The following is a 25,362-nucleotide window of genomic DNA, read 5'->3' as shown; positions in this document are numbered from 1 at the left end:
ACGTTAACAAACACCAGGACACTGACGGAGCTCCAGACCTCACTGTAAACCAGTCACCTTTATTACTTAAGAACAGTATCAGAAGATTTACAAAAAAATATATATTTGCTCCATGTTTTCCTTCTGTCCTAATAATACATGTACACTGTGCAGTTTCAAAACAGTAACCTCTTTTTTTCTAAAGTCTTCATGTCCCTGCCTTGAGCGAACCAAAATAAAAGTGTTTCATCCTCTGCTGAGTGGCTGTTGGTTTCTGTGTGATGTTAGCAGGCTGCAGTGTGTAGGTGAAGAGATGGAGGACTTTGAGCACCTCTACTGCTGTGCTTGTTCGGACTTCTGTGGGGAAGACGTGATTAGCAACCCGTGTGAATGTGTTCTCACTGCAGCTACGGGACCCAAAGCAAAGAAAACTATTAATCACTAATGTTTTAAAATATATGGTTTAAGCTGAAGGCAGTAGGAACAGTACTCGGCTCGGGCAACTAGGATCATTTGTTTACAATCTGTATTCTTCTAACCTAATTTGAATTATATTTAATAATTTCAATCTACATACAGTTCCTGTTCAATCCTAACCTCACAAAACTAATCATAGTATCATTCAAACACGTGATTCTTCAGATTTTTATAAATATTAGGCACAATTTTTGTAAAGGTATTATTTCTAAATATGCTTTCAGCATAAAAAAAACCCCAAAACCTGAACATTCTCATTCTTGGAGGTGGGGGTGACAAACCGAAGGCTGGATTTGGTTTATCAGCTAAGGGTGGATGAGGGGCAGCAGGGGTGGAGCGGGTGGTGTGAGGAGCCTCTGGTGGGGGGGGGGGGGGGGGCAGCGTGTCCTGAGGCAGCTCTGACTGGATGTGGTAAAGACGGCGCAGCAACAGGGGGGGTAAAGTGCAGCGTTCACCACGGGGGGGGGGCAGGGTCAGCCCACTACACACCTGCTAACCTGCTGCAAGACATTCACCATTACATGGTTGAAAATAAATTAAATGATTAACAAACTGTAAAGAAAATTAAGTGCTAAATAACATTCTTGATCCAGTGACAGTAGATCTTACACTGGATGTAAACTGGGTCGTGGGTTTTTTTAGAGCACTGCACAGCTTTCTACTGTCTGGAGCTGAAACTTTACAGCATAGTATTTTTATTTCTTTTTTTCCTACGTTTTCGTGCTGAAACGTGTAAATGCTTAAAGCGTGTGCCAGTCCTGTGCTGGGTCTGCTTTCAGCGTGAGAATACACTCCAGAGTGTAAGCGTCTTCAAGACTTTGAACTTGGCGCGTTCTCCGCTCAGTAAACTATTTGATGCCACACTGTCTTAGGACATGGTACAGTCCAAATGCTCAAGAACCACAGAAAATCTTTAAAACATTTCTTAAAATAAATAAAACTATCAACAATAGTAAAAAAGAGAAAACTATGTATATTCAGACAAGGATGTCTGCTGACACTGGTTCACAATGAAATGGTACCTCAAGCCTCAACTGTGTTTATAAAACTCTACAGTACTACAGAAGTTGTAATCCATTTGAACAGTGTTGAACAGCGAAGGCTCTGATTGAAGAGCACAGAGACCCTCAACCTAAGCAAAGCCAACTTTGGGGCAAACACCAGGATCAGCAGTTTTAACGAAAACACCACTGTACTCTAAGAACGTTTGCTACCTTTTAGTAACATCTACTTTTGACAGAATTAACATTTATATTAAAATTAAAATGGCAAAAAGGAAAGGCAAACTTGTTCGTATACTTAAAAACAAACAAGCAAACAAAATCCTAAGTAACGAAGGTGTGAACAAACTCGATTGCTTTTGCCTGGTGTCCCACATGGCTCTGTGCCTGGAGCTGGGTCGGACGTCGGTGCAGGGGACGCCTCTCCCCGTCCCTCAAGCTGTCTGTCCCCCACCATCACAGCGACGTCTCCGTGTCCACATGTCCCCCTCCGTCCTCGTCCTCCACGGTGATCAGGATGTTAGCACTCTTTTCGCTAAGGGAGAAGCAGACACACAGTGGTGAACACTACAGTGTGTCTATGGATGGCGAACGGTTCTCATCTTCAATACCAAGAAAGACAAGACACACAATGCACTGGAGAGAACAAAGCACACCAAAGATGAGGAGGGCAGGTGAAACAGTGAAGGTTAGCGATGTGGCTACCTGTCCCTAGCTTTCAGCACTTTGGAAGCGTCAGAGTTCATGGCAACAGCTTTCCAAACAGACGTTTTGGCCATTTCGTCAGTAATGTTTACCACAGATGGGTCAGAACTGCAGAGGAGTGACAACAAACAGCACAGCAGGTTAACACACACACACACTCGCTGGACGTCCTCACCCACTGGCAGATGAACCTCCACACACTGCGTCTCCATGGCAGACCCACACGAAGCCTGATGGACAGTGTTGCTTGTAAAGCTGCAAATTCGCAGATGGAGACTCAAAGGCGCAGAATCCGCACACCCCCTTATCCGCACACAGCAGAACCAGCGCCCCCTGTCTGCACGCAGCGGAAAAGCGCCCCCTGTCTGCACACAGTACATGACTTCCACAATCATGAATTGTGGAACATCTGGAGTGGGACCTGGTGCTGACAGGAGACTGTCCTCAGGACGGTGATCCTGTACCCTGAAGGACCTGATTCTCAAACTCTAAAACAGAAATGTTGTTTGGGTCAGAGAGATTCTTTAGTTTGGGTTAGAGAGTGTCCCGTGGCGATCAGTATCCAATAATCCCAGCGTGTTGTCTTTAGTCTCTGGTTTATATACCACAGGAATCTGACCACAGCTGACGACCTGCTATGGCTGTCTCCACACCTGCCAGGGGTGGAACAACACTCAGCAGCTGAGGGACAGGGACGCAAACTGCGTACACACACACAAGCGTGCGCTGGATAAACACTGTAAGTAAAAAGATTCAAGCGAATGTTGTTAAAAGCATTATACCAATCACAAACTAATTTACCAACTCTGAACACCAATACTTTATTGTTTAAATTTGATAACACTGTTCGAATTTTTTATTTGCTTATGAATCGAGGAACAGAGTTTGTGTTCGCAGCAGAGACGCAGCCAAAGCCGGTAGACAGCACCGCTCACAGCCTGCGTACGCCTCCCACAAACCACCAGGAGCAGGCCGTGCTCGAGCCGAAGCCGCCCTCCTCTCAGAGACGCCGCCGACCGATTCGCTGCCTCCTCCTGCCGCGGTTGTCCTGAGCTCAGAGTGGCAGGCATTTCAGGAATCAACGAGCTCCACAAACACATGCAGCAATCAAACCTCAGCGCCGATAATCCGCGGCGGGAGGGACAGAAGGAGAATGCAATGCTGAGATCAGATATTAAAACGCAGCTGCGGGATTAAATTAGTGACCAACCCCTCCTCCGGTTTCCTCCTCACATGAGGTGATGGAGACTACGCTGCCGGATCTGTCTCGAGAGAAACAGCAGGAGTAAGAGGCTGAGACACCAACCATACAAGGAGTCACACATCATGGGGGAGGGGTCGCAGCATCCAGGGGAACATGGAAGGCAAAGTCGAGCTGGACTGACCTGGTGTTCAGGGTTTTGAGGCCGAGGAGATGGTTGCCGTCGTAATCCACACCCTCCTCACACTCCAGCATGCGCTGAGCCTCCTGGGAACAACATGGGCACCAGGATCTCACCAGGATCTCACTAAGATCTAAGCAGGATCTCACTGATGGTACTCAAGGCCTCAACAATTTGGAGTTGATGGGACAGTGAAGAAGAAGCTGAAAGTGTGTTACGGCTGACCAAGGCTCAGGAACTCCAGTTTTAAAAGTTGCATCTTTGTGCACACACCATTTCCCATTATTTGTGTGAGCAGAAAGTCTAACAATTTTTTTTTCATTCATAATTCGTAATAACAGGTAATCAGTATATAAATGTAATAATAATCATCATAGTAAATAAGTTCATATAAAGGTATATGAATCATGCAAAAACATTCATGCTGTTTGTGAACCACATGCCAAATCAATAAGATCAGGGGTCCTAACCCTAATCCCTAACCCTAACCCTAACCCCTAACCATAGGTCCACGTTGAACGCCTGCTGCTGAACTGTTGTGGTGTGGTGTCACCTCGAGGGGCTACAGGGTCTCTGTGCACAAACCTCTTTCGCTTTCTTCTTCTTGTCATCTTCTTTTTTCTTCTTGCTTTCGGGCATCAAGTCATCCAGCCAGCTGAGCTCCCGCTTCGTAAAGAAGAAATCTAGAAGTTTCCGCACGAACACCAGCGCCAGGACCTCGAGCACATGACCCAGAAAACATGTTTCAAATGATGCTGTGCAGCGTGGAATAGCCCCATATAGCTCATACTGACTTGTACACTATGTTCTAGTCCACAACAACTGTAATTGTACAATGCTGTGCTGTATCAGAGTGCTGTATCGAATCAGAGTGCAGTATCATATCAGTGAGCTGTATTGTATCAGTGAGCTGTATTGTATCAGTGAGCTGTATTGTATCAGTGAGCTGTATCGTATCAGAGTGCAGTATCGTATCAGAGTGCAGTATCGCATCAGAGTGCAGTATCGCATCAGAGTGCTGTATCGCATAAGTGAGCTGTATCATGTAAGAGTGCTGTATCGTATCAGTGAGCTGTATCGTATCAGAGTGCAGTATCGTATCAGAGTGCAGTATCGCATCAGAGTGCAGTATCGCATCAGAGTGCAGTATCGCATCAGAGTGCAGTATCGCATCAGAGTGCAGTATCGCATCAGAGTGCAGTATCGCATCAGAGTGCTGTATCGCATAAGTGAGCTGTATCATGTAAGAGTGCTGTATCGTATCAGAGTGCTGTATCGTACCAGAGTGCTGTATCGTATCAGTGAGCTGTATAGCATCAGTGAGCTGTATCATATCAGTGAGCTGTATCATATCAGTGAGCTGTATTGTATCAGAGTGCAGTATCGTATCAGTGAGCTGCATTGTATCAGTGAGCTGTATTGTATCAGAGTGCAGTATCGTATCAGAGTGCAGTATCGCATCAGAGTGCAGTATCGCATCAGAGTGCAGTATCGCATCAGAGTGCAGTTTCGCATCAGAGTGCAGTATCGCATCAGAGTGCAGTATCGTATCAGTGAGCTGCATCGTATCAGTGAGCTGCATCGTATCAGTGAGCTGCATCGTATCAGAGTGCAGTATCGTATCAGAGTGCAGTATCGTATCAGAGTGCAGTATCGTATCAGTGAGCTGTATCAGGTTATTTACCATCATGGGGAAGACCACGGCGGCGGAGGACACCTTGATGACCCACAGCAGCACCAGACAGGTGAGCTGCACGATGGTGAATACGTGGACCTTCCACAGCGGCACATAGCGCAGGTAGATCAGATCGGGCTGGTGCTTGGGGGGCATGCCGAACAGCTTGATTCGGTCAAAGAACTGCGGAGTGATGCAGAAGAGTCCAGGCTCAGTGTGGTCAGTGAAGCTCTATTTGACCTGAAACTGCTGATGTGCACATTTGTAAATGGTTTTCCCAAATATGTTAAACCAAATAATATGTAGTAATATTTTTCAAATATCCAAATCTACACTGTGTGAGGTGTGTGTAGTGTGTGTAGCGTGTAGTTTGTGTGAGGTGTGTGTGGGATGTGTGAGGAGTGTGTGGTGTGTGTAGTGTGTGTGGTGTGTAGTGTGTGTATTGTAGTGTGTGTAGTGTGTTTACCTGGATGCCCCTGAGGGAGGAGACTCCCATGTAGAGGAAAACCCCATACAGCACAGGCATGGGGATGAACTGGGGACAGAAACACTCAGGTCACCACATGCATCAGCACACACAGCATCACACGCAGCATCACATCCTCAACCCACAGGAAGAAACATCCTCACCTTCAGCACAGAGGTCATGAACACGGACACGCCCATGAGGACGAAGATCATGAGGCCCGTGACGCGCTGCTCACGGATGCCCAGGAACTTGGGCTGCTCGCCGGGGGCGGAGCATTCAGACTCCAGCTTCAGGCTGTTGACGTGGCTGATGGAGAGAACGGTGGCGGCTACGAACCAGGGCAGACCCATGAGAGAGCACACACCCAACATCACGCCCACCACCAGCAGGTCCAAGTGGTACCCACAGCCTTTCTGCAGGGGGAGCGAAGCCATGAGTCACAAACACACAAACACACACACACACACACACACACACACACACACACACACACACACACACACACACACACACACACACACACACACACACACACACACACACACACACACACACACACACACACGCCTCTGACCTTGAGTTTGTGCTCCTTGCGGTTGATGATGACGGCGGTGATCTGCTGGTCCATGAAGATGAGGATGGTGCAGAGCAGGGCGGGGATGGCTGCGGCGAACAGCGTCCAGGTGGGGTTGCTGTCCAGTGGGTCCATCAGCCACCCACGGCCCTTCGTAGTCGGCTGAGACACAAATTCATAAACACACAGACAAATTCATGAATAAATAGCCAGAAAATCATACACAAAAATGATAAGCTGTAACATTTCACACAGAATTGCAAAACATGAACATTCTCCTTTAGTACGGTGCAACAGGAGGGACAAACGTGAGGGCAGCCAGGTTCGTTTCACTCAGATGAACCATCGATCTGTTCAAGCCAAACAAATAATGGCGAGGGAGCTGAATCCCAGGTCCAGGAGTCCACGCCGCTTAGAACCACCCATACCACCACCACATCCCGCCCACGAGAGGCGGGCCACACCGGTGCCCAGGACCGCCCCCCTACCTCGAAGGTGGCTGGCACGTTGAGCTTGGGGGAGGGGATTCCCACCAGGTAATCCACCAGAACCATGATCATGATGGTGAGAAAGACAGCAAAGTCACTGATGGTGGAGCGAACCTGCAGACATGAGGGGGAGAGAGGGGCAGGTTAGGGGGGCAGGTTAGAGGGGGAGAGAGGGGCAGGCTAGGGGGGCAGGTTGGGGGGGGTTAGGGGGGGGTTAGGGGGGCAGGGTGTGTGTGTTTGCTACGGTGTGGCCTCGTGGGGGGGGGTCACTGACCTTGGTGGGGAAGTAGTGTTTGGTCTTGAACTGCTTGAGGAAGGAGGAGAGGAAGAAGGTGGTGAAGAAGAGGATGACCGACCAGAAGAGGACGTCGGGGATGTAGGGGCCGTGATGACCGCACGCCGGCCCCACAAACTCACCATGCAGCTTACGACACGTCTACGCACAGAGAAACATGCGGAGAGACAGAAGAAATCACTAAACCACCGTGTCGAATAGACAAGACGAACATCCAGAGAAAAATGCCCAGTGCACTAGTGGCAAATCCACACTGCCATGGCAACACCACAACGTCCTGCAGGACTGACCAGTGAAAACGGATGTGTATCGCCAAGGAAACACTAAAACACTCCAGAACAGCTTAGTCCTGGCACTGGTCCAGTACACCCAGACACCCCCCCCCCCCCCCACACACACACACGCACGCACGCACGCACGCACACACACACACACACACACACACACACACACTTATACTTACCTGGCAGGGGTGAGACAATGATCAGGAAGGTGGTTCACCCAAGTTGAGGCTCAGCCATTGCACTCAGGCTGTGCTGACCCTTGCGAATTCCCCAAATGCGGGAATCTCGACTGCATAATTTCTGGTAGTGGGGGACTGCGTTCGCGCTCTCCCCTGATACAGGGGCAGTCAAGGTCTGATTGTAGGGAACTGGTCTTGTGACCGGAGGGTCGTGGGTTCTATTCCCAGACCTGAGGCCATGACTGAGGTGCCCTTGAGCAAGGCACCTAAACCCAACTGCTCCCCGGGCGCCGGGCTAGGGCTGCCCACCGCTCTGGGCATGTGTGATCCACAGCCCCTTAGTAATCACTAGTGTGTGTGTGTTCTAACTGCACAGATGGGTCAAAATATTACACATTTACATTTTACACACAAACACACACTTACAGTCACATCTAGTTCGCTCCAGTTTATTGAGTCAGGAGTGTAGCCGCTCATATTCCACGTCTCAGTGAACTCGGGTGTGGAGTTGGCAGGTGGAGAACACTGGCACCTGCAGGACAAGAGCACCACCCTTTGTGTAGCAACACCTTGAACCTGAACCACACCTTCTGGAGAATCCTACAGCTACACATCAACCACTATCACGTGGCTTCTAATGCCGCAAAGGCCGTGCTCCGCTCCCCAAAGGTGTGAGGAGAGGCGGTGCTCACGTGTAGGAGGTGAGGTTGTCCAGGTCATTGTGCATGTTGATGGGGTACATCTCAGCCAGGTAGACGAGCTTCTCCAGGGCCTCGTAGATGAAGATGATGCAGATGAGGGCGGCGAACGCCTCCTCTGTAAACCGCGTGATGTAACACACCAGAGAACTCGCATCCGTGGCGACCAGCACGATGCACAGGAATGCAGTCCATAGTCCGATACTGGTTCGTAAAGGGAGGTAGGAGAGGCCGTAATCACTGCAGGACACACACACACACACACACACACACACACACACACACACACACACACACACACACACACACACACACACACACATTTAAAATGATTTATTGTTGAATACAAACTGGCTGACTGGTGTGATGGACTGATGATGTAACGGATGCAAAGACCAGGAGCAGTTGCCAAAGTGATTGAACTTGAAGTCTGTGTAGAGTGTGTGTAGTCTGTGTATAGTGTGTGTAGAGTGTGTGTAGTCCTTGTTTAGGACGTGTTTAGTCTGAGTTTAGTACACGTTTAAGTCCTGTGTCGAGTTTTGTTAAGCTAGCACCACCATTCAATTCAAGAAGGAAGTCAACATTTTTAAAGGCTATTTATTCAAATGGCTTTTTGTCTAGTAGGCTCTCATTACACTTTTGAGCTCATAAAATGTTTAGAATATCATTAGTGTTCTATGACTCTCAGATGCTCCTAAAGTGGCATTTGCAGTTTCATTGAGAAGTAATGGCTTCGTTTTCACAAGAAGGTCTAACAGAAAGCTCATCTATAAAGACGTCCTTACTAACGTCGGCAATGCATACAACCCAGAGACAGGTGATACACACACTTACACACATCTACCTATACAGGCACACCCCCCACCCCCAAACACACAATGTTTCAGACTCTAAAGGACATTGATCTTTTACCAAAAGGACAACTGGGTTAGCGGGCTAATCATAACTGGTTTACACGTGGTCTGGTGTTGGTTCTGCTCTTCTTCCTCCAGGGGTCTTCCGGGCCCCCGTACGGGGTGTCTACTATGTCAGGTACACGGCCACGGCCCCCACAGACTGCCTGATGAGCGCTACGCTCTTTAAGAAGGAGGAGGTGCAACTGAGCTCGGACGTGCCTCCCAACCGCCCCGGCAGCGACACGGCTGCCCCAGGGGGCCACGCTGCTCCTGGGGGCCGCCGACGAGATCCAAGTGCAGGTCCTGCCCAGCTCACACATGTGGGACAACGCCGGCCACCACAGCACCTTCAGCGGCTTCCTGCTCTTCCCCATGTGAACACTCAGAATGCTGGGAAGTGGAGTCCTTCAGAGCGACGCCTTTTTCACGTGGTACTTCTGGGGGACATGTGGAGCCCTGTCACCCAACACCAACCCCAGCCCCACAGACGAGGACACCCAGGGGCTGAAGTGCTTGAAGCCAGACTGGGAATGTAGCTGTAGGTTACCAATCGAGGGGCTCCGTATTTGCCTTTTACCTTCACTGGTTTTGATTTCCAAACATCGTTGTAGCATTAAGATAATCTTAAATAAAGAGAGAGTGCTCAGCATAAAGCTCGCTCTACCATTTAAAGATGATCTCTGTTTTATGATGTTCTTGGCAAACCCAGGTCTGAGACTGTGAGATCACTGTTAAAGTCAAAGTCTGTTTGCACCACCAGGGGGCACTGCAGCACAGTCAAACCTGCTATATGGTTGTAGTTTCAGACTGCTGGCCTGCTGTGCCACAGAGGAACTCCCAGCTCATTCATTTGTCATCCAGCTCTCTATGAGCAGAGCAGAGTGACACAACAGAAGAAGCAGTAAAGAGTAAAGTATAGTAAAGAGTATAGTACAGTACAGTACAGTAAAGAGTATAGAACTGGGTACAGTACTAGTCACCTGACCCACACTGAACTACTGCTACTCTAGAACATGAAGGTGAATATAGTGGTGGTCATGAAACTACAGTGTGTGCCTCACGAGTGCCAGTTACTTCAGACAAACACACAAACGAGCTGTTGGACCTTCTGACCTGCAGAACTTAAACAGAATCTTCTCAAAGACCAGAACAGGCCCGGTGCTGCCCAGGATGGTGAGGGGTTGACCAGCAAAGAGCGAGTAGGCAATACCAGTCAACGAGGCTCCAAACAGGGACTCTATGGCACTCTATCAGAGAGAGAGAGAGAGAGAGAGAGAAAAAGAGAGAGGGAGAGAGATGGAGAGAGAGAGAGAATGAATCAAAAGAGACACATGCACGCACACTCCACACACACACCCGCACATTCCACACACACACACTCCACACATGCACGCACACCTGCACACACTCCACACACGCACGCACACACCCACACACACACGTACCCACACACACCACACACACCGAAAGCTGAATGCTTTCTGCTCATCCGCGTGTGATGAGAAGCGCCCTGTCAGGAGGTCGGGTGGGAAACTCACGATGTTGTTCTTGGTGACCTCACCCAGCAGCCCTCCGAAGGTGATGACAGGCGACATGCAGGCGCAGTAGAGGAAGAGGACGGAGGCCAGACACTGCAGCCGCAGGGAGTCCCGCACGTCGCTCCAGTAGAAGGGAGCTTTTCTCTTCACGTCCAACACCAAACCACCAAAGATCCTTAGAGATGGACCAAAGAAGACAGACAGACAGACAGACACAAAAGTAGGTCATGTGTTAAAAAAAAAATCTTAGAGGTGTCAAAAAAAAATCTAAAAATCTAGCAAGCTTGAGCAAAATCCTGGTGAGGACTTTTAATCTATGAACCTGGAATTGACACCTCAAAGATTTTTTTTGACTTCTAAGACTTTTGAACCTGGAATTGATACCACTATATATATATATATATATAGTATAAAAATATATAGTATAGTATATAGTATATATATATATATATATATATATATAAAATCAGCCCACATCACAGCACACACACATCACAGAGCGCGCGCACACACACACAAACACACATGTCACAGCACACACACACACACACACAAACACAAACACAAACACACATACATGCTCCTCTGTGTTCAGCTGCACAGACTTGAACCATTTAACACAGACGGACTGCGAGGGCAGTCATTCATGCCAGCGTAAGACTGACCAAAATGTCTCATCACTGACTGTACTGCGGTTATTCTAGTAAAAGCAGTGATTAGTGTTACAGTACCCAACATGAATAGTGTTACAGTACTTTTAGTAGTGTTACAGTTGAATTAGACAGGGTACCTAGTATTATTTAGTAGTAGTACTGGTGACTGTAGCAGTAATAACACCAACACACTATTATAGTAGTATTTGTGTTAGTGGCAGTAGCAGTATTAGTAGCAGTAATAGTAGTAACACTGACTGTAGCGCTCGTATTATTAGTACTAGTAGCAGTAATAGTAGTAGCACTGACTGTAGCACTAGTATTAAATATAGTAGTATTAGTATATAGTAGTACTAGTAGCAGTAATAGTAGTAGCACTGACTGTAGCACTAGTATTAGTATATAGTAGTATTAGTATATAGTAGTACTAGTAGCAGTAATAGTAGTAGCCCTGACTGTAGTACTAGTATTAGTATATAGTAGTATTAGTATATAGTAGTACTAGTAGAAGTAATAGTAGTAACATTGTCACAGCTTTCTAATGCCGCTTTAATGAGGTCGTGTTCTCTCTCCTCACACACGCTAGCCTGCTTCATCAAAAGGAGCTTAGGGCAAATCTCCCACGGCCAAGCGGGGAGAACTTACACACCCCCTCATGAACACATGACCACACACACACACACACACACACACACACACACACACACACACACACACACACACACACACACACACTGATCAGAGTGGTGTAAGCTTTGACGTGTGTGTTAGCAGACGGCTAATCATCTTCCACCAGAGGGAACACTGACTCTGTTAGCAGAATGCTAATGCTAGTGCTCCATCACTGGTAGTCTCACTGTTCATTAGGGGTGAGAGTGATCAGTGATTCACTGGGGTGAGAGGGAGTGTGTGTGTGTGGGGGTGAGAGGGAGTGTGTGTGTGTGGGGGTGAGAGGGAGTGTATGTGTGGGGGTGAGAGGGTGTGTGTGTGTGTGGGGGTGAGAGGGTGTGTGTGCAGAGTGAGAGGGTGTGTGTGGGGGGTGAGAGGGTGTGTGTGTGGGGTAAGAGGGTGTGTGTGTGTGTGGGGGGGTAAGAGGGTGTGTGTGTGTGTGTGGGGGGGTGAGAAGGTGTGTGTGTGGAGTGAGAGGGTGTGTGTGTGGAGTGAGAGGGAGTGTGCGCAGAGTGAGAGGGTGTGTGTGTGTGGGGGTGAGAGGGAGTGTGCGTGGAGTGAGAGGGTATGTGTGTGTGGGGGGGTGAGAGGGTGTGTGTGTGTGGGGGTGAGAGGGTGTGTGTGTGTGGAGTGAGAGGGTGTGTGTGTGTGGAGTGAGAGGGTGTGCGCGGAGTGAGAGGGAGTGTGCGCGGAGTGAGAGGGAGTGTGCGCGGAGTGAGAGGGAGTGTGTGGGGGTGAGAGGGGGTGTGTGTGGGGGTGAGAGGGGGTGTGTGTGGGGGTGAGAGGGGGTGTGTGTGGGGGTGAGAGGGGGTGTGTGTGGGGGTGAGAGGGGGTGTGTGTGGGGGTGAGAGGGAGTGTGCGGGGGGTGAGAGGGAGTGTGTGGGGGGTGAGAGGGAGTGTGCGCAGAGTGAGAGGGTGTGTGGGGGGTGAGAGGGAGTGTGCGCGGAGTGAGAGGGAGTGTGCGCGGAGTGAGAGGGAGTGTGTGGGGGTGAGAGGGGGTGTGTGTGGGGGTGAGAGGGGGTGTGTGTGTGGGGGTGAGAGGGAGTGTGCGGGGGGTGAGAGGGAGTGTGCGCAGAGTGAGAGGGTGTGTGGGGGTGAGAGGGAGTGTGCGGGGGTGAGAGGGAGGGTATGGGGGGTGAGAGGGAGTGTGCGCAGAGTGAGAGGGAGTGTGCGCGGAGTGAGAGGGAGTGTGTGGGGGTGAGAGGGGGTGTGTGTGGGGGTGAGAGGGAGTGTGCGGGGGGTGAGAGGGAGTGTGCGCAGAGTGAGAGGGTGTGTGGGGGTGAGAGGGAGTGTGCGGGGGGTGAGAGGGAGTGTGTGGGGGGTGAGAGGGAGTGTGCGCAGAGTGAGAGGGTGTGTGGGGGTGAGAGGGAGTGTGCGGGGGGTGAGAGGGAGTGTGTGGGGGGTGAGAGGGAGTGTGCGCAGAGTGAGAGGGAGTGTGTGGGGGTGAGAGGGAGTGTGCGCGGAGTGAGAGGGTGTGTGTGTGTGGGGGTGAGAGGGTGTGTGTGTGTGGAGTGAGAGGGTGTGTGTGTGGGGGTGAGAGGGTGTGTGTGTGTGTGGAGTGAGAGGGTGTGCGCGGAGTGAGAGGGAGTGTGCGCGGAGTGAGAGGGAGTGTGCGCGGAGTGAGAGGGAGTGTGTGTGGAGGTGAGAGGGGGTGTGTGTGGAGGTGAGAGGGTGTGTGTGTGGGGGTGAGAGGGTGTGTGTGTGGGGGTGAGAAGGTGTGTGTGTGGGGGTGAGAGGGGGTGTGTGGGGGTGAGAAGGTGTGCTCACCGGCCCGTCCTCTGCAGTTCTGGCCCTGTGTGGTGTTCCACCTCTTTGATGCCCTCTGATGGTTGTGTGGAACCACTGGGCAAAGGAGGCATCTTCCTCTTCTCCTGTAGCGCCGCAACAACAGAACTGCAGCTTTACTGTGCGTTCACACCGAAAGCGACGAGAGCGACACGGCGACCGGAAGTCATTCATTTTCAATGAGAGTGAGCGACACCCAGCGACGCGACGCGGTGCGGCGCGAAGTGAGCGATTCGAGCAACGCGAACAAGTTGAGCTTGGCTCAACTTTATGCAAATGAGCAGTGACGCGCGGCGGCGACTACCATTCAGAAAGTATGTTTGCACCCTCCTCCGAAACCGCACCTCTGACTTTGGTTCCTACTGATTATTTGTTCCGATTGCAAAATGGAGGAGAGATTAATAGTGGCTGTCTCTGGATGTCCCGCACTTTACGATGTGTCCCTGTTTATTTACAGTACAAAATGTTTATTTTTGGAGAGAATACTGTTCATTTGTTAAAAAACATCTGCAATAAATTAGCGTATACCCTATTATTGGTTATGATTTTTAAAATTCCTGTTTGATCTTCGGGTCTGGGGTAAAAAGTAAAAAAAATACATAATCATTTTAGGTTTATATACTATATGTGTTTTATACACACACTGTTTTATACACGCACTCATTTATAATCGTGTGTCCTGTAATCAATAGATTAAAATAAATACTGCGTCCTGCTTTAAAAACGTGATTTGCATATCTGTCACGTGCTGCATGCCGGCGTGATGTTGGACACGCCCCCACGCGACGCAATGCTGGCGACTCTGCGACGGAGAGCGATTTTATCGCTTTCGGTGTGAACGCACAGTTACATGAATGAACACACACACAGATTTGTACCAACACGTACACACCACAGCGTCGAGCCGATAACTGATACCGTCGCCGATAGCGGACAGACCTGACAGAGTGGCGGCAGCGTGCTCACCTGTGATGGTACGTTCTTCGGGGGCTCGATGCGGATGGTGGGGTCCCACTCGCCGGGCGGCAGAACAGTCACCTGGTCCAGGAACTCGTCGATCCCCGAGAGCAGGTCGTTCCTGTCTTTGGCTTTGTAGGCCACATCATGAAAAACCTGATGAAGGGAGAGAAGGATGACTACATGGAGAGATGCAGAATCTTACTGTGTAAGTGAGGAACGACTGAAGGGAATATGGCGGCCCACAGCTGTAGGACATTATCTCAGAATATGAGCTGCATGGGAACTGTGACCTTGGTGTTACCAACCGCTGTGTGAGTGAGTGCTGGTGTGAGTGAGTGGAGAACGTCACCTCGTCGGTCATCAGTGTGGCGATGGAGCGGCCGATCTCATGGTACTGACTGCCCTTCCCAAATGGACCCAGCAGAAGAAACAGGAACCTGGAACACGAGACCAAAAGAGATACTGAGGAGAGCTCATCTACCGCAGTGTGTGTGTGTGTGTGTGTGTGTGCGTGTACGTGTGTGTGTGTGCTACCTTGTAGGAACAGGCACTTCTGTGAGGCCAGTGAGGAGAACGGCAGGTGACAGGCGTATGAAGGCCACGATGGGCCTCTCCAGGAAGTCCGCCTCCCCCACGAGCACGTTGGACGCCTCCGCACCTGGAGGGATCTTCCTCATGAAGTTCATGTCCACCTGAGGGTCAAGGGTCAAATGGTGGAAACGTGCCAGACTGTGATGTCCTTCGGGAAAGCCAAACAGTGTGTGCGGCGTGCTGTGTGCGGCGTGCTGTGTGCGGCGGATGGCAGCGGCCGACGGGATGAGGAGCAGCTCACGCCCCCCACCCTTACACAGCTCACGCCCCCCACCCTTACACAGCCACACCCCCCAGCCCCTTACACAGCTCACACCCCCCAGCCCCTTACACAGCCACACCTCCCACCCTTACACAGCTCACGCCCCCCACCCTTACACAGCCACACCCCCCACCCTTACACAGCTCACGCCCCCCCCACCCTTACACAGCTCACGCCCCCACCCTTACACAGCCACACCCCCCACCCTTACACAGCTCACGCCCCCCAGCCCCTTACACAGCCACACCTCCCACCCTTACACAGCTCACGCTCCCCATCCTTACACAGCCACACCCCCCACCCTTACACAGCTCATGCCCCCACCCCCTTACACAGCTCACACCCCCCACCCTTACACAGCCACACCCCCCACCCTTACACAGCTCACGCCCCCTACCCCCTTACACAGCTCACACCCCCCCCACCCTTACACAGCCACACCCCCCACCCTTACACAGCTCCAGGGGTGATAGTGGGAAAAATTCCTGAGCCTGAACTTGTTACGAGCGGTGGGGGGGGAGTGGAATTGTACCATATTTAGAATACTTAATAATTAATCTTTAAATTAATTAATAATAAATATGTCAGGTAATCATTATCGTGAAATAAAAAAACAAATTTCTATTAATATTCTGAGAAAATGCTGTAACCTAAAGATTGTTAACACAATTAGACACAATATGTTAAAAACAGGCATGATTAGTTATTTATTAATTACTGTTAGTAAATTATAGGATACCATAACAAATAAAGTTTAAAATAATTACAAGCAGAGGTGGGGACTCGAGTCACATGACTTGGACTCGAGTCAGACTCGAGTCATTAATATTAAGACTTTTGACTTGACTTGAAAAAATATTCAGAGACTTATACTTGACTTGGACTTTTACACCAATAACTTGGGACTTGAATTGGACTTGAACCTGTTTACTTGCAAAGACTTGATTTTTTTTTACCCCAAATCTAAATTTTAAAACGCATATTAATATTTATAGTGTGCCCCATTAATTTCATTTCCGTCCTTCTGACGCAGACCGGTCCTCTGCTTTTCCACACTCTGTACGTGTGTGTGTGCGTGAGCTGCAGCACAACCAATCAAATGGGGGGTTGGCGAACGTAAATTTTTACCGGGCGGGGTGTAAAATGTACACAAATTAAGTATTATATCGCGATCGATCGATCGCCAGTGGTTGGTGCCAGAGCGAACTAGTAACTCATTGAATCATAGATGTGGATCAGAGGTAAATAAACTAGATTTTTTTTCCGGCGTGAGAAATCGGATGTGTAGCGTGAAAGCGTGTGAAGACGGTCAAATGCGCCTCACGCTCAATGCGTGAGAGTTGGCAACCCTGGGTTCTGTATCTGAACTCGGGGAAGAGAGCCTCTCTCTGTCACTATCATAATATCCAGTTCTATCTCAACATGGATTGTGTATTTGAAAACATCTACGTCGAGAAAAAAATATATTGACAAAAGTGGAGCGAGTTTTCAGCTATGGGGACATCATTCATCGTGCACAAATGACATACAGACTTTTGGCCAGCAAATGCAATGCAGAATAGTTTACTGAAATGTCTAAAGTTGCAGATTCCTGTTAATTGTTCAGTTCTTATATTTGTTTGTCTTGTGTCACTCACACATGTTCTCCAAGAAACCAGATAAGAGAAGAGAGGGAAAATGCTGTTATGGTTCTTTGTATTGTACTGTGAAAATATCAGCACTTTTTATTTGAACATGGAGTTCTACTTATGACTTTTTCACAGAATATTTATTTCTGGAAAATTGTAGTTTAAAGTATGAATATTTTTGCAGCTAAGTTTAACAAATTGAACTGTGCAATAAAGAGGTGTAATTTTATTTTATTTTTTAATACTTCGTGTTTTCAGTTGCACATGTTTTATCAAGATTTGAGGAGAATACAGATTTAAAAAAGAACGCATGTCTATTATTTACATTTAAAATATACCTGCAACATTGGTAAAAAAAAAAAAAAAAAAAGACTCGAAAGGACTTGAAATTCCAAGTTTCAGACTTGGGACTTGACTTGACTGTTGCCTGTCTTGACTCGAGACTTGACTTGACTTGAGTGTCTTTGCTTGAGACTTGACTCGGGACTTGAGGTATAAAGACTTGGACTTACTTGAGACTTGCAAAACACTGACTTGGTCCCACCTCTGATTACAAGTATTATGATTATAGTTAGCTTAAATATATAAAATATTTAATAAATATTTTGTGTTGGTTTATTAGGACATACATTTTGTGCTTTTGTTCATGTATTACACCTTACGCCGTAAGGCGGCCAGGATGAACCAGATTGTCTGACCACCTGTACCGGCTCAAAAAAAAAAAAACACTTTCTTATATTTCTGATAAAAATCTAACTTAATCAGAATAAAGATAAAATACTGAATTTATCTTGTATCTACCTCTGAAGCTCTTCCGATGTCTGAAATACAGGCGGTCCCCGGGTTAAGACGTTGATCCGTCGTAAATCGATTTTCGGTGTAAATTGAAACATACGTACATACTGTACGTAAATAACGTACTATACGCAGTTATCCTATCCTAAAGCTAGCCTTTTGGCAAATACCTTTATCCATAGCTGCGTTTAACTAATCCTGACGCCACACACACCAAACACCAAGTTCCGTTTACGACACAGAATCACTTGGGTCTTTATACAGTAAATGGGAGATGTGTAGTAACCACAAAAAATCGTAACTCGGGAACCTCGTAACCCCTGGACCGCCTGTATGATGTTTATGCATTAATGTCTTCGGCACGACCAATCAAGTTGAAAACATTAACTGACCAAAACAAACTGGACTTAAGGCTGGAGGGAGGTAGCTTTTTTACGTAATGTCCGAAAATCAGAAGGCGGGATGACCCGCAAGTCAATCAAATGACACCGCCGTCATCCATCCAGCGCTGATGATCCAGTGAGAGGATCATATTTCAGCCTCAAAACAGACAGCACGCGCATGTGTGTGGTTTATTATTATGATTTGACGGATTTTTCCGTCAATATTTTTAACATAAAATATATATAAAATATGTTTTTTTCTCGCAGACATGTCGGTACGCCGGCGTGGCGCCTGAAAACTATCAGGCCTGCAGCTCATGCCCCCCCCCCCCCCCCCTTACACAGCCACGCCCCCCACCCTTATACAGCTCGCGCCCCCCACCCTTACACAGCTCGCCCCACCCTTACACAGCCACACCCCCCACCCTCACACAGCTCGCGCCCCCACCCTCACACAACCATGCCCCCCCACCCTCACACAGCTCACGACCCCCACCCCTCACACAGCTCACGCCCCTCCACCCTCACACAGCTCACGACCCCCACCCCTCACACAGCTCACAACCCCCACCCCTCACACAGCCACACCCCCCCCACCCTCACACAGCTCACGCCCCTCCACCCTCACACAGCTCACGCCCCTCCACCCTCACACAGCTCACGCCCCCCCACCCTCACACAGCTCACGCCCCCCCCCCCTTACACAGCTCACACCCTCCCACCCTTACACAGCCACACCCTTACACAGCCACGCCCCCCCACCCTTACACAGCCACGCCCCCACCCTTACACATTCACGCCCCCCCCTTACACAGCCCGCGCCCCCCACCCTTACACAGCCCGCGCCCCCCCCTTACACAGCTCACGTCCCCCCACCCTCACACAGCCCACGTCCCCCCACCCTCACACAGCTCACGCCCCTCCACCCTCACACAACTCGCCCCCCCACCCTCACACAGTTCACGCCCCTCCACCCTCACACAGCTCACAACCCCCACCCCTCACACAGCCCACGCCCCTCCACCCTCACACAACTCGCCCCCCCACCCTCACACAGTCCGCGCCCCCCACCCTCACACAGCTCACGCCCCCCCCCCTTACACAGCTCACACCCTCCCACCCTTACACAGCCACACCCTTACACAGCCACGCCCCCCCACCCTTACACAGCCACGCCCCCACCCTTACACATTCACGCCCCCCCCCCTTACACAGCCCGCGCCCCCCACCCTTACACAGCCTGCGCCCCCCCCTTACACAGCTCACGTCCCCCCACCCTCACACAGCCCACATCCCCCCACCCTCACACAACTCGCCCCCCCACCCCTCACACAACTCGCCCCCCCACCCCTCACACAGCTCACGCCCCTCCACCCTCACACAGCTCACGACCCCCACCCCTCACACAGCTCACAACCCCCACCCCTCACACAGCCACACCCTCACACAGCTCACGCCCCCCCCCTTACACAGCTCACACCCTCCCACCCTTACACAGCTCACACCCTCCCACCCTTACACAGCCACGCCCCCCCACCCTTACACAGCCACGCCCCCACCCTTACACATTCACGCCCCCCCCCCCTTACACAGCTTGCGCCCCCCCTTACACAGCTCGCCCCCCCACCCTCACACAGCCCACGTCCCCCCACCCTCACACAGCCCACGCCCCCCCCACCCTCACACAGCTCACGACCCCCACCCTCACACAGCCACACCCCCCCACCCTCACACAGCTCACGCCCCTCCACCCTCACACAACTCGCCCCCCCACCCTCACACAGCCACACCCCCCACCCTCACACAGTTCACGCCCCCCCCTTACACAGCCACACCCCCCCTTACACAGCTCACGCCCCCCCACCTTTACACAGCCCACGCCCTCCCACCCTTACACAGCCCACGCCCTCCACCCTTACACAGCCCACGCCCTCCACCCTTACACAGCCACACCCCCCCACCCTTACACAGCCACACCCCCCCACCCTTACACAGCCACACCCCCCCACCCTTACACATTCACACCCCCCACCCTTACACAGCTCACGCCCCACCCTTACACAGCTTACACCTGGTACTGTACAGCTCTCTATCTGCAGGCCAAAAATTTAGTCCAGTCAGGTTTGTAATCATGTATCTCATGACAACACACACACACACACACACACGTACGTACATGCACGCGCACACACACACACACACACGTTTCACGAAACACAAGGAAACAGACGCTTATGAAAAGAGTTCATAAGAGTTCCAGTTGGACACTGAACGACTTATTTGTTCCAGAACAGACGTTGCACAATCCGGGAGCCGAAACCACAGACACGTGTGAGGGGAGAGAGATGGTGCTTTCACAACCTAAACAGCCATTTGACTCCGCGTTGCGCCACAGGGGGGTGGAGCTCCAGAGGGGGGTGGAGCTACGGAGGGCTGCGCGTGTTCTCATTCTGCACCTCGTTTTGTTACCCTGAAGGTACACAAGGGAAGACTTGACTGACAGCATGCCTCCCCGCACACACACCTCCCCGCACACACACCTCCCCTCACACACACCTCCCCTCTGTCTCGATGATGACGGGACATCAATCACAGTGACGAGACCACAAACAGCAACATCCAGACCACAAACGACTCCATCACACGCCGAATGAGCAGATCAAACACAGAGACATCACACGGGACCACAGGACCACGGGGACGAACCGCCACGTCACAGCCAAGAAGGGGCGGGACTTACGGCGGGTCGCCAGCAGCCACAACGGCAACGGAAACAGGGGTGGCGGTCCTGTTGCCGTAGCAACCGCACAGCCAGGGACAAAGAATCAAAGTGTTAATCAAAGGGTTAGTTCACAGCTGGACTCGTCTGGGGTGTCACAGGTCCTTCAGCCGGAGCCGATCCAGTGTGGCACCATTATCCCGGCTACACCCACCCCACCCCCACTTTAGCCCCACATTCTCCTAAAACAGAAATTTTACTCATGGTTCAGTTTCTTCACTATTGTAACACTGTTAAACGAATGTTCAAAATAAACAGCAGTTAGATGTCATGGGTTAGATGTCATGATAATGGTCAGCAGTGTGGACAATATAGATTCAGTCCAGTAGAGGCACCATGGGGTAGGAGGCCTGGGTGGGCAGGGTCAGGCTGGTGGGTGGGCGGGGTCAGACAGCTTGGGGCGGTCCATGCCATGTCCCACGCTCCCACTCTCACAATGAGCTGTAGGGTTCGTGAGACCCAGCTGTGCGTGTGCTATTGGACACCAGTGGCTCCGCAGGGGGGACCGCACCTCATCTCTACTGGTTCTACTGGACTATTATCCTGATGTAACAGGAGGTATCCTGTCGCACATGGTGCTGAGGTTTAGCAGCAGGTTCATGAGCATCAGGATGTTTGATCAAAACTAAAACCTTTAATCCAACGAACGCACAAATGTATTCAGTGCATCAAAAGCCAAAGGTGATGACACACGGCACCGTTCTGTGTGCCGTGCTCGTGTCGTGCCAAGGAAAGACAGATTCTCCATCTCCCTAATCTGTGGGGCGATGAAATGTGATCTTTCCCGCCACTCCCAGGTGTCCCAACAGCCCCGTCACGCTCAAATATGATGGCATTCCCTTCTGGAGGACACGGAGACACGTCCAGCATCAGAGGACCCGTCCCCTCTTGAACCAGAGGGAGTCGTCTCTCGTTAGCGTGACCCGTAAACGAGGCCATGGACGCTGAGAGGGGCAACAGTCTGCCGTCACGACCCACATTCACCACAATACCCTGCTAACACCTAACGCTAACACTAACCCTGCTCCTTCCTTTATGTGTTTGTTGTAATGAAAAATCCTGTTGTCACGGCGATGACCCACTCTAGGCCCCTGTGTCTCAGTTTCAGTGTTGAGCTCCCACCAGCATGAAACAGGTAGTATTTCACTGCTCTGTGTGTGTGTGTTTAGGGGTGTGTGTGTGTGTGTAGGGGTGTGTGTGTGTGTGTAGGGGTGTGTGTGTGTATGTATGTATTTTTGTATGTGTATGTATGTATGTATGTGTGTGTGTGTATGTATATATGTGTGCGTGTGTGTGGTATATATGTGTATGTGTGTGTATGTATTTTTGTATGTGTGTGTATGTATTTTTGTATGTGTGTGTATGTATGTATGTGTGTGTGTGTGTGTGTGTGTGTGTGTGTGAATGTATGTGTATGGGTGTGTGTGTGTGTGTGTGTCTGTGTATGTATGTGTGTGTGTATATTGTATAAGTGTGTGTGTGTGTGTGTGTGCACACGTGTGTGTGTGTGTGCTCTACCTTGCTGAAGTCGACGGTGCTGTTCTCTCGGCTGCCCCCTGACCCGGGGACGTTCACCCCTGCTGAACTCATGCGACTGTCACTTGGTTTGTTGCTGTCCAGATTCCCCGGGGCCGAATGAGGCGACGCCAGCAGACCTGACCAAGGAGGAGGAAGAGGATGAAGAGGAGGCTCCATTAGTTGTTTGTTACTTAGAGACAGAAAGGTTATACGTGTCTGTGGCATTTATAGCAATTCTGAGCTTATCATAGTCAGTTACAGCCTATTATCTAACTCCTTTAATATGGTGAATATGAACACACATTGTATTAACGCTAATAAAAGTTGACCAACCTTAAGCTCTGCTCAATATAACAGAAGAAGTCATTACGTTATCCTGCTATGGACATGGCGCCCTGTGTCTACAAACACTGCAGACCACCCACACAGCCTGCCTGGGAAACCCCAGCAAGCCCACGGACGGCCTCAAACACTTGCGCAAAACAGGAGCCCCGTCCCTGCCGTCCCTGACCTGTCCCTGCCGTCCCTGACCCATCCCTGACCTGTCCCGGCCTGGGTCAAATAAAATGGAGCAGGTCCTGCCTCAACACTGGCAGAGAAACACAGCTGTAGCACAGAGAGACCGTCACAAAATACTTGGCATGTGTCTTCTTGTGTCCTGAAGGGTCAGGGACAACTAAATCCACCCCTGTCCTCCTGTGTCCTGAAGGGTCAGGGCCCATCTAAACCCGTCCCTGGTTTGTTCCAGGTCTCACTCTCCTCCTTGTTAAGTCGAGTTGTGTCATCAAGTCTGGCAGTACAAGTATTACAGAAACTATAACGACCATCACAAGGACTGTCAGCCCTTGTGGTGGAGAAATTCACCAGCGTATTCCTCAGCGTATAATGTCAGGCCAGTGGAAGAAAAACAGCAGATTCCTCCCACACAAACCACTGCACAGTAGAGGGTACAGGACCTCATAATATATATTGGTGTGTATAGCAATATTTAGTCAACATGAAGATATATCCAGCTTGTAGTGATAATAGCTTCCCTGTCCCAGAGGATGCGAGTTTGTTTTTTTTACACTTTCACAAGTAAAGCAAACGAGTGGCTGTTTGATTGTGAGCATATCTGTTGCTTCAATGCCTAATGTCACACTTTACTCAAAACATATCATGTTGAAGGTCTCATATCATCCAAACCCTCTCAGTGTTCATTTTCAATGTGCTCAACTGTACCTCTGCAACACACACACACACACACACACACACACACACACACACACACACACACACACACACACACACACACACACACACACACGATTGCTGGCAAGAACACGTTGTAGTAAAACACTACACTATGACAAGCATCATGACGATGACATCACGGGTCAGATTACGGTATGGGAACATGACAGCCAGAAAGGGGGGGGGGGGGGGGGGGGGGTGCTCGGGTTCTGCCCCAGCTCTCCACCACAGTTTCCTCACATTCTCTCCACAGCGGGTGTGTGTGTGTGTTGGGGGGGGAATCATTGAACAGCCACTGGATTCAAGCAGAGGAGGGAGGACAGAACCATATTTCAACAGTTAGAGTTAAAGCGGTGGGGGGAGAACAAAGTCATATTATAACAGCCACTGGATTCAACCAGGATGGGTGGGGGGTGAAAAGGGGCGGTTGGGGTGGTGAGGCCCATATCAGAATAGTAACAAGGTTCACATGCTTCCTGCTTCCCTTGACATATCTGATCAACTCAGACTGGGAGGTTTTACAAAGGTCACTATTCCACAAGGAAGCACATTATAGTTTTAGCTTCTCTTTACATTTCTACATAGTTTCTCTGAGACACCTGTTCAGCAGTTTTATACATTAATACTAACCCTAATACTAACCCTAACCCTAGCTCTATCTCTAATCCACACCTTTAAACTAGGATTTTTTTTTTAGATACTGTCACGTTACGGTCCCCGAACCCTCCCTTTGGGCGTGTGTTTACGTTGTCTGTGTTTGATCGTCTTCGTCTGTGTATCTCCGTGGTTGCGGGTGCGTCTTGTGATAATCCGTCTCACCTGTGGCTCGTCTCGTCATCACGTGGGGTTTATGTGGTTTGTCTATTTAATGTGCGTTCGCACGGTGTCCTGTGCTCGTCGTTGTCTAAATGTTACACGTTCGTTGCAAACGTGTGTTTTGTGTATGCGCTATCCGTGCTTCGGTATATTTGTGCAATAAATGTGACGTTCGTCAGTCACAAGGACTCGTGCCTCGTCCTTCAGCCAGCCACCGACATCACAGAACGACGAGCCTACCAAAGAATGCCAGGCTACGCCACCCATGCGAAGAAGGGGAAGAGACCCAGCAGGCACCACCATGGCTCTTCCCCTGCACAGCACCGCAACGCCTCTGCACCCCTCGAGCTGATGGAGCAGGACCCTTTCTGCAGGCTCATGCTGCATCAGGCTCGAGAGGCAGCCAACGCTGAGATGGCAGAATGCTTCCGCGAAGCCGCGAAACGGAGGTGGAGGGAGCAACACCCCTCTTCTTCCAGAGACCTCTCGCCCCTGAGGGTAGGCTCCCTCGAACTCTGCTCCACGGAGAAGACCCCCGAGAGAGAGTTCGAGGGGGAGGAATCAGAGGGCGAGGAAGAGGAGGAAGAGGACTATCCCCCCTCCGTGTGCTCCGCTCCCACCGTAGACTACGGTAAGGGTGAGGAGGAAGA

The 25,362-nt window shown here is 50.2% G+C and overlaps 1 protein-coding gene and 1 non-coding gene across 10 annotated transcripts in view; one reads left to right on the top strand and one right to left on the bottom strand.

The window, feature by feature from the left end:
- Positions 1-27: 27 nt before the first annotated feature.
- The window catches only part of slc4a7 (solute carrier family 4 member 7), a 47,857-nt gene continuing 22,522 nt past the window's right edge, over positions 28-25,362 (bottom strand). For 6 of the 9 annotated variants that reach the window (XM_077013219.1, XM_077013221.1, XM_077013217.1 and 3 more), the window contains 19 exons: positions 22,664-22,800; positions 15,242-15,399; positions 15,057-15,144; positions 14,714-14,860; positions 13,730-13,833; positions 10,641-10,815; positions 10,216-10,349; positions 8,201-8,446; positions 7,935-8,040; positions 7,025-7,186; positions 6,751-6,864; positions 6,263-6,424; positions 5,850-6,101; positions 5,686-5,754; positions 5,229-5,402; positions 4,130-4,261; positions 3,548-3,630; positions 2,163-2,270; positions 28-1,992 (listed from right to left, as the gene is read on the bottom strand). In XM_077013219.1, the coding sequence (XP_076869334.1) occupies positions 1,914-1,992; positions 2,163-2,270; positions 3,548-3,630; positions 4,130-4,261; positions 5,229-5,402; positions 5,686-5,754; positions 5,850-6,101; positions 6,263-6,424; positions 6,751-6,864; positions 7,025-7,186; positions 7,935-8,040; positions 8,201-8,446; positions 10,216-10,349; positions 10,641-10,815; positions 13,730-13,833; positions 14,714-14,860; positions 15,057-15,144; positions 15,242-15,399; positions 22,664-22,800 (2,630 nt within the window). In that variant the 3' untranslated portion in view covers positions 28-1,913. Of the gene's footprint in view, positions 1,993-2,162; positions 2,271-2,337; positions 3,425-3,547; positions 3,631-4,129; positions 4,262-5,228; positions 5,403-5,685; positions 5,755-5,849; positions 6,102-6,262; positions 6,425-6,750; positions 6,865-7,024; positions 7,187-7,934; positions 8,041-8,200; positions 8,447-10,215; positions 10,350-10,640; positions 10,816-13,729; positions 13,834-14,713; positions 14,861-15,056; positions 15,145-15,241; positions 15,400-22,663; positions 22,801-25,362 lie in introns of all 9 variants that reach the window. The other 3 variants (XR_013132478.1, XR_013132477.1, XM_077013220.1) reach the window with 3 other exon arrangements.
- On the top strand, positions 7,501-7,664 carry LOC143519808 (U1 spliceosomal RNA). Its single transcript, XR_013132550.1, has one exon. It is a non-coding gene; the product is annotated as a U1 spliceosomal RNA (small nuclear RNA).

This window comes from Brachyhypopomus gauderio, chromosome 7 (assembly GCF_052324685.1).
Source record: "Brachyhypopomus gauderio isolate BG-103 chromosome 7, BGAUD_0.2, whole genome shotgun sequence".
In the NCBI taxonomy this organism is placed as follows: Eukaryota; Metazoa; Chordata; class Actinopteri; order Gymnotiformes; family Hypopomidae; genus Brachyhypopomus; species Brachyhypopomus gauderio.
The sequence above is the reverse complement of the archived record's forward strand: the minus strand, read 5'-3'. Positions and strand labels throughout refer to the sequence as shown.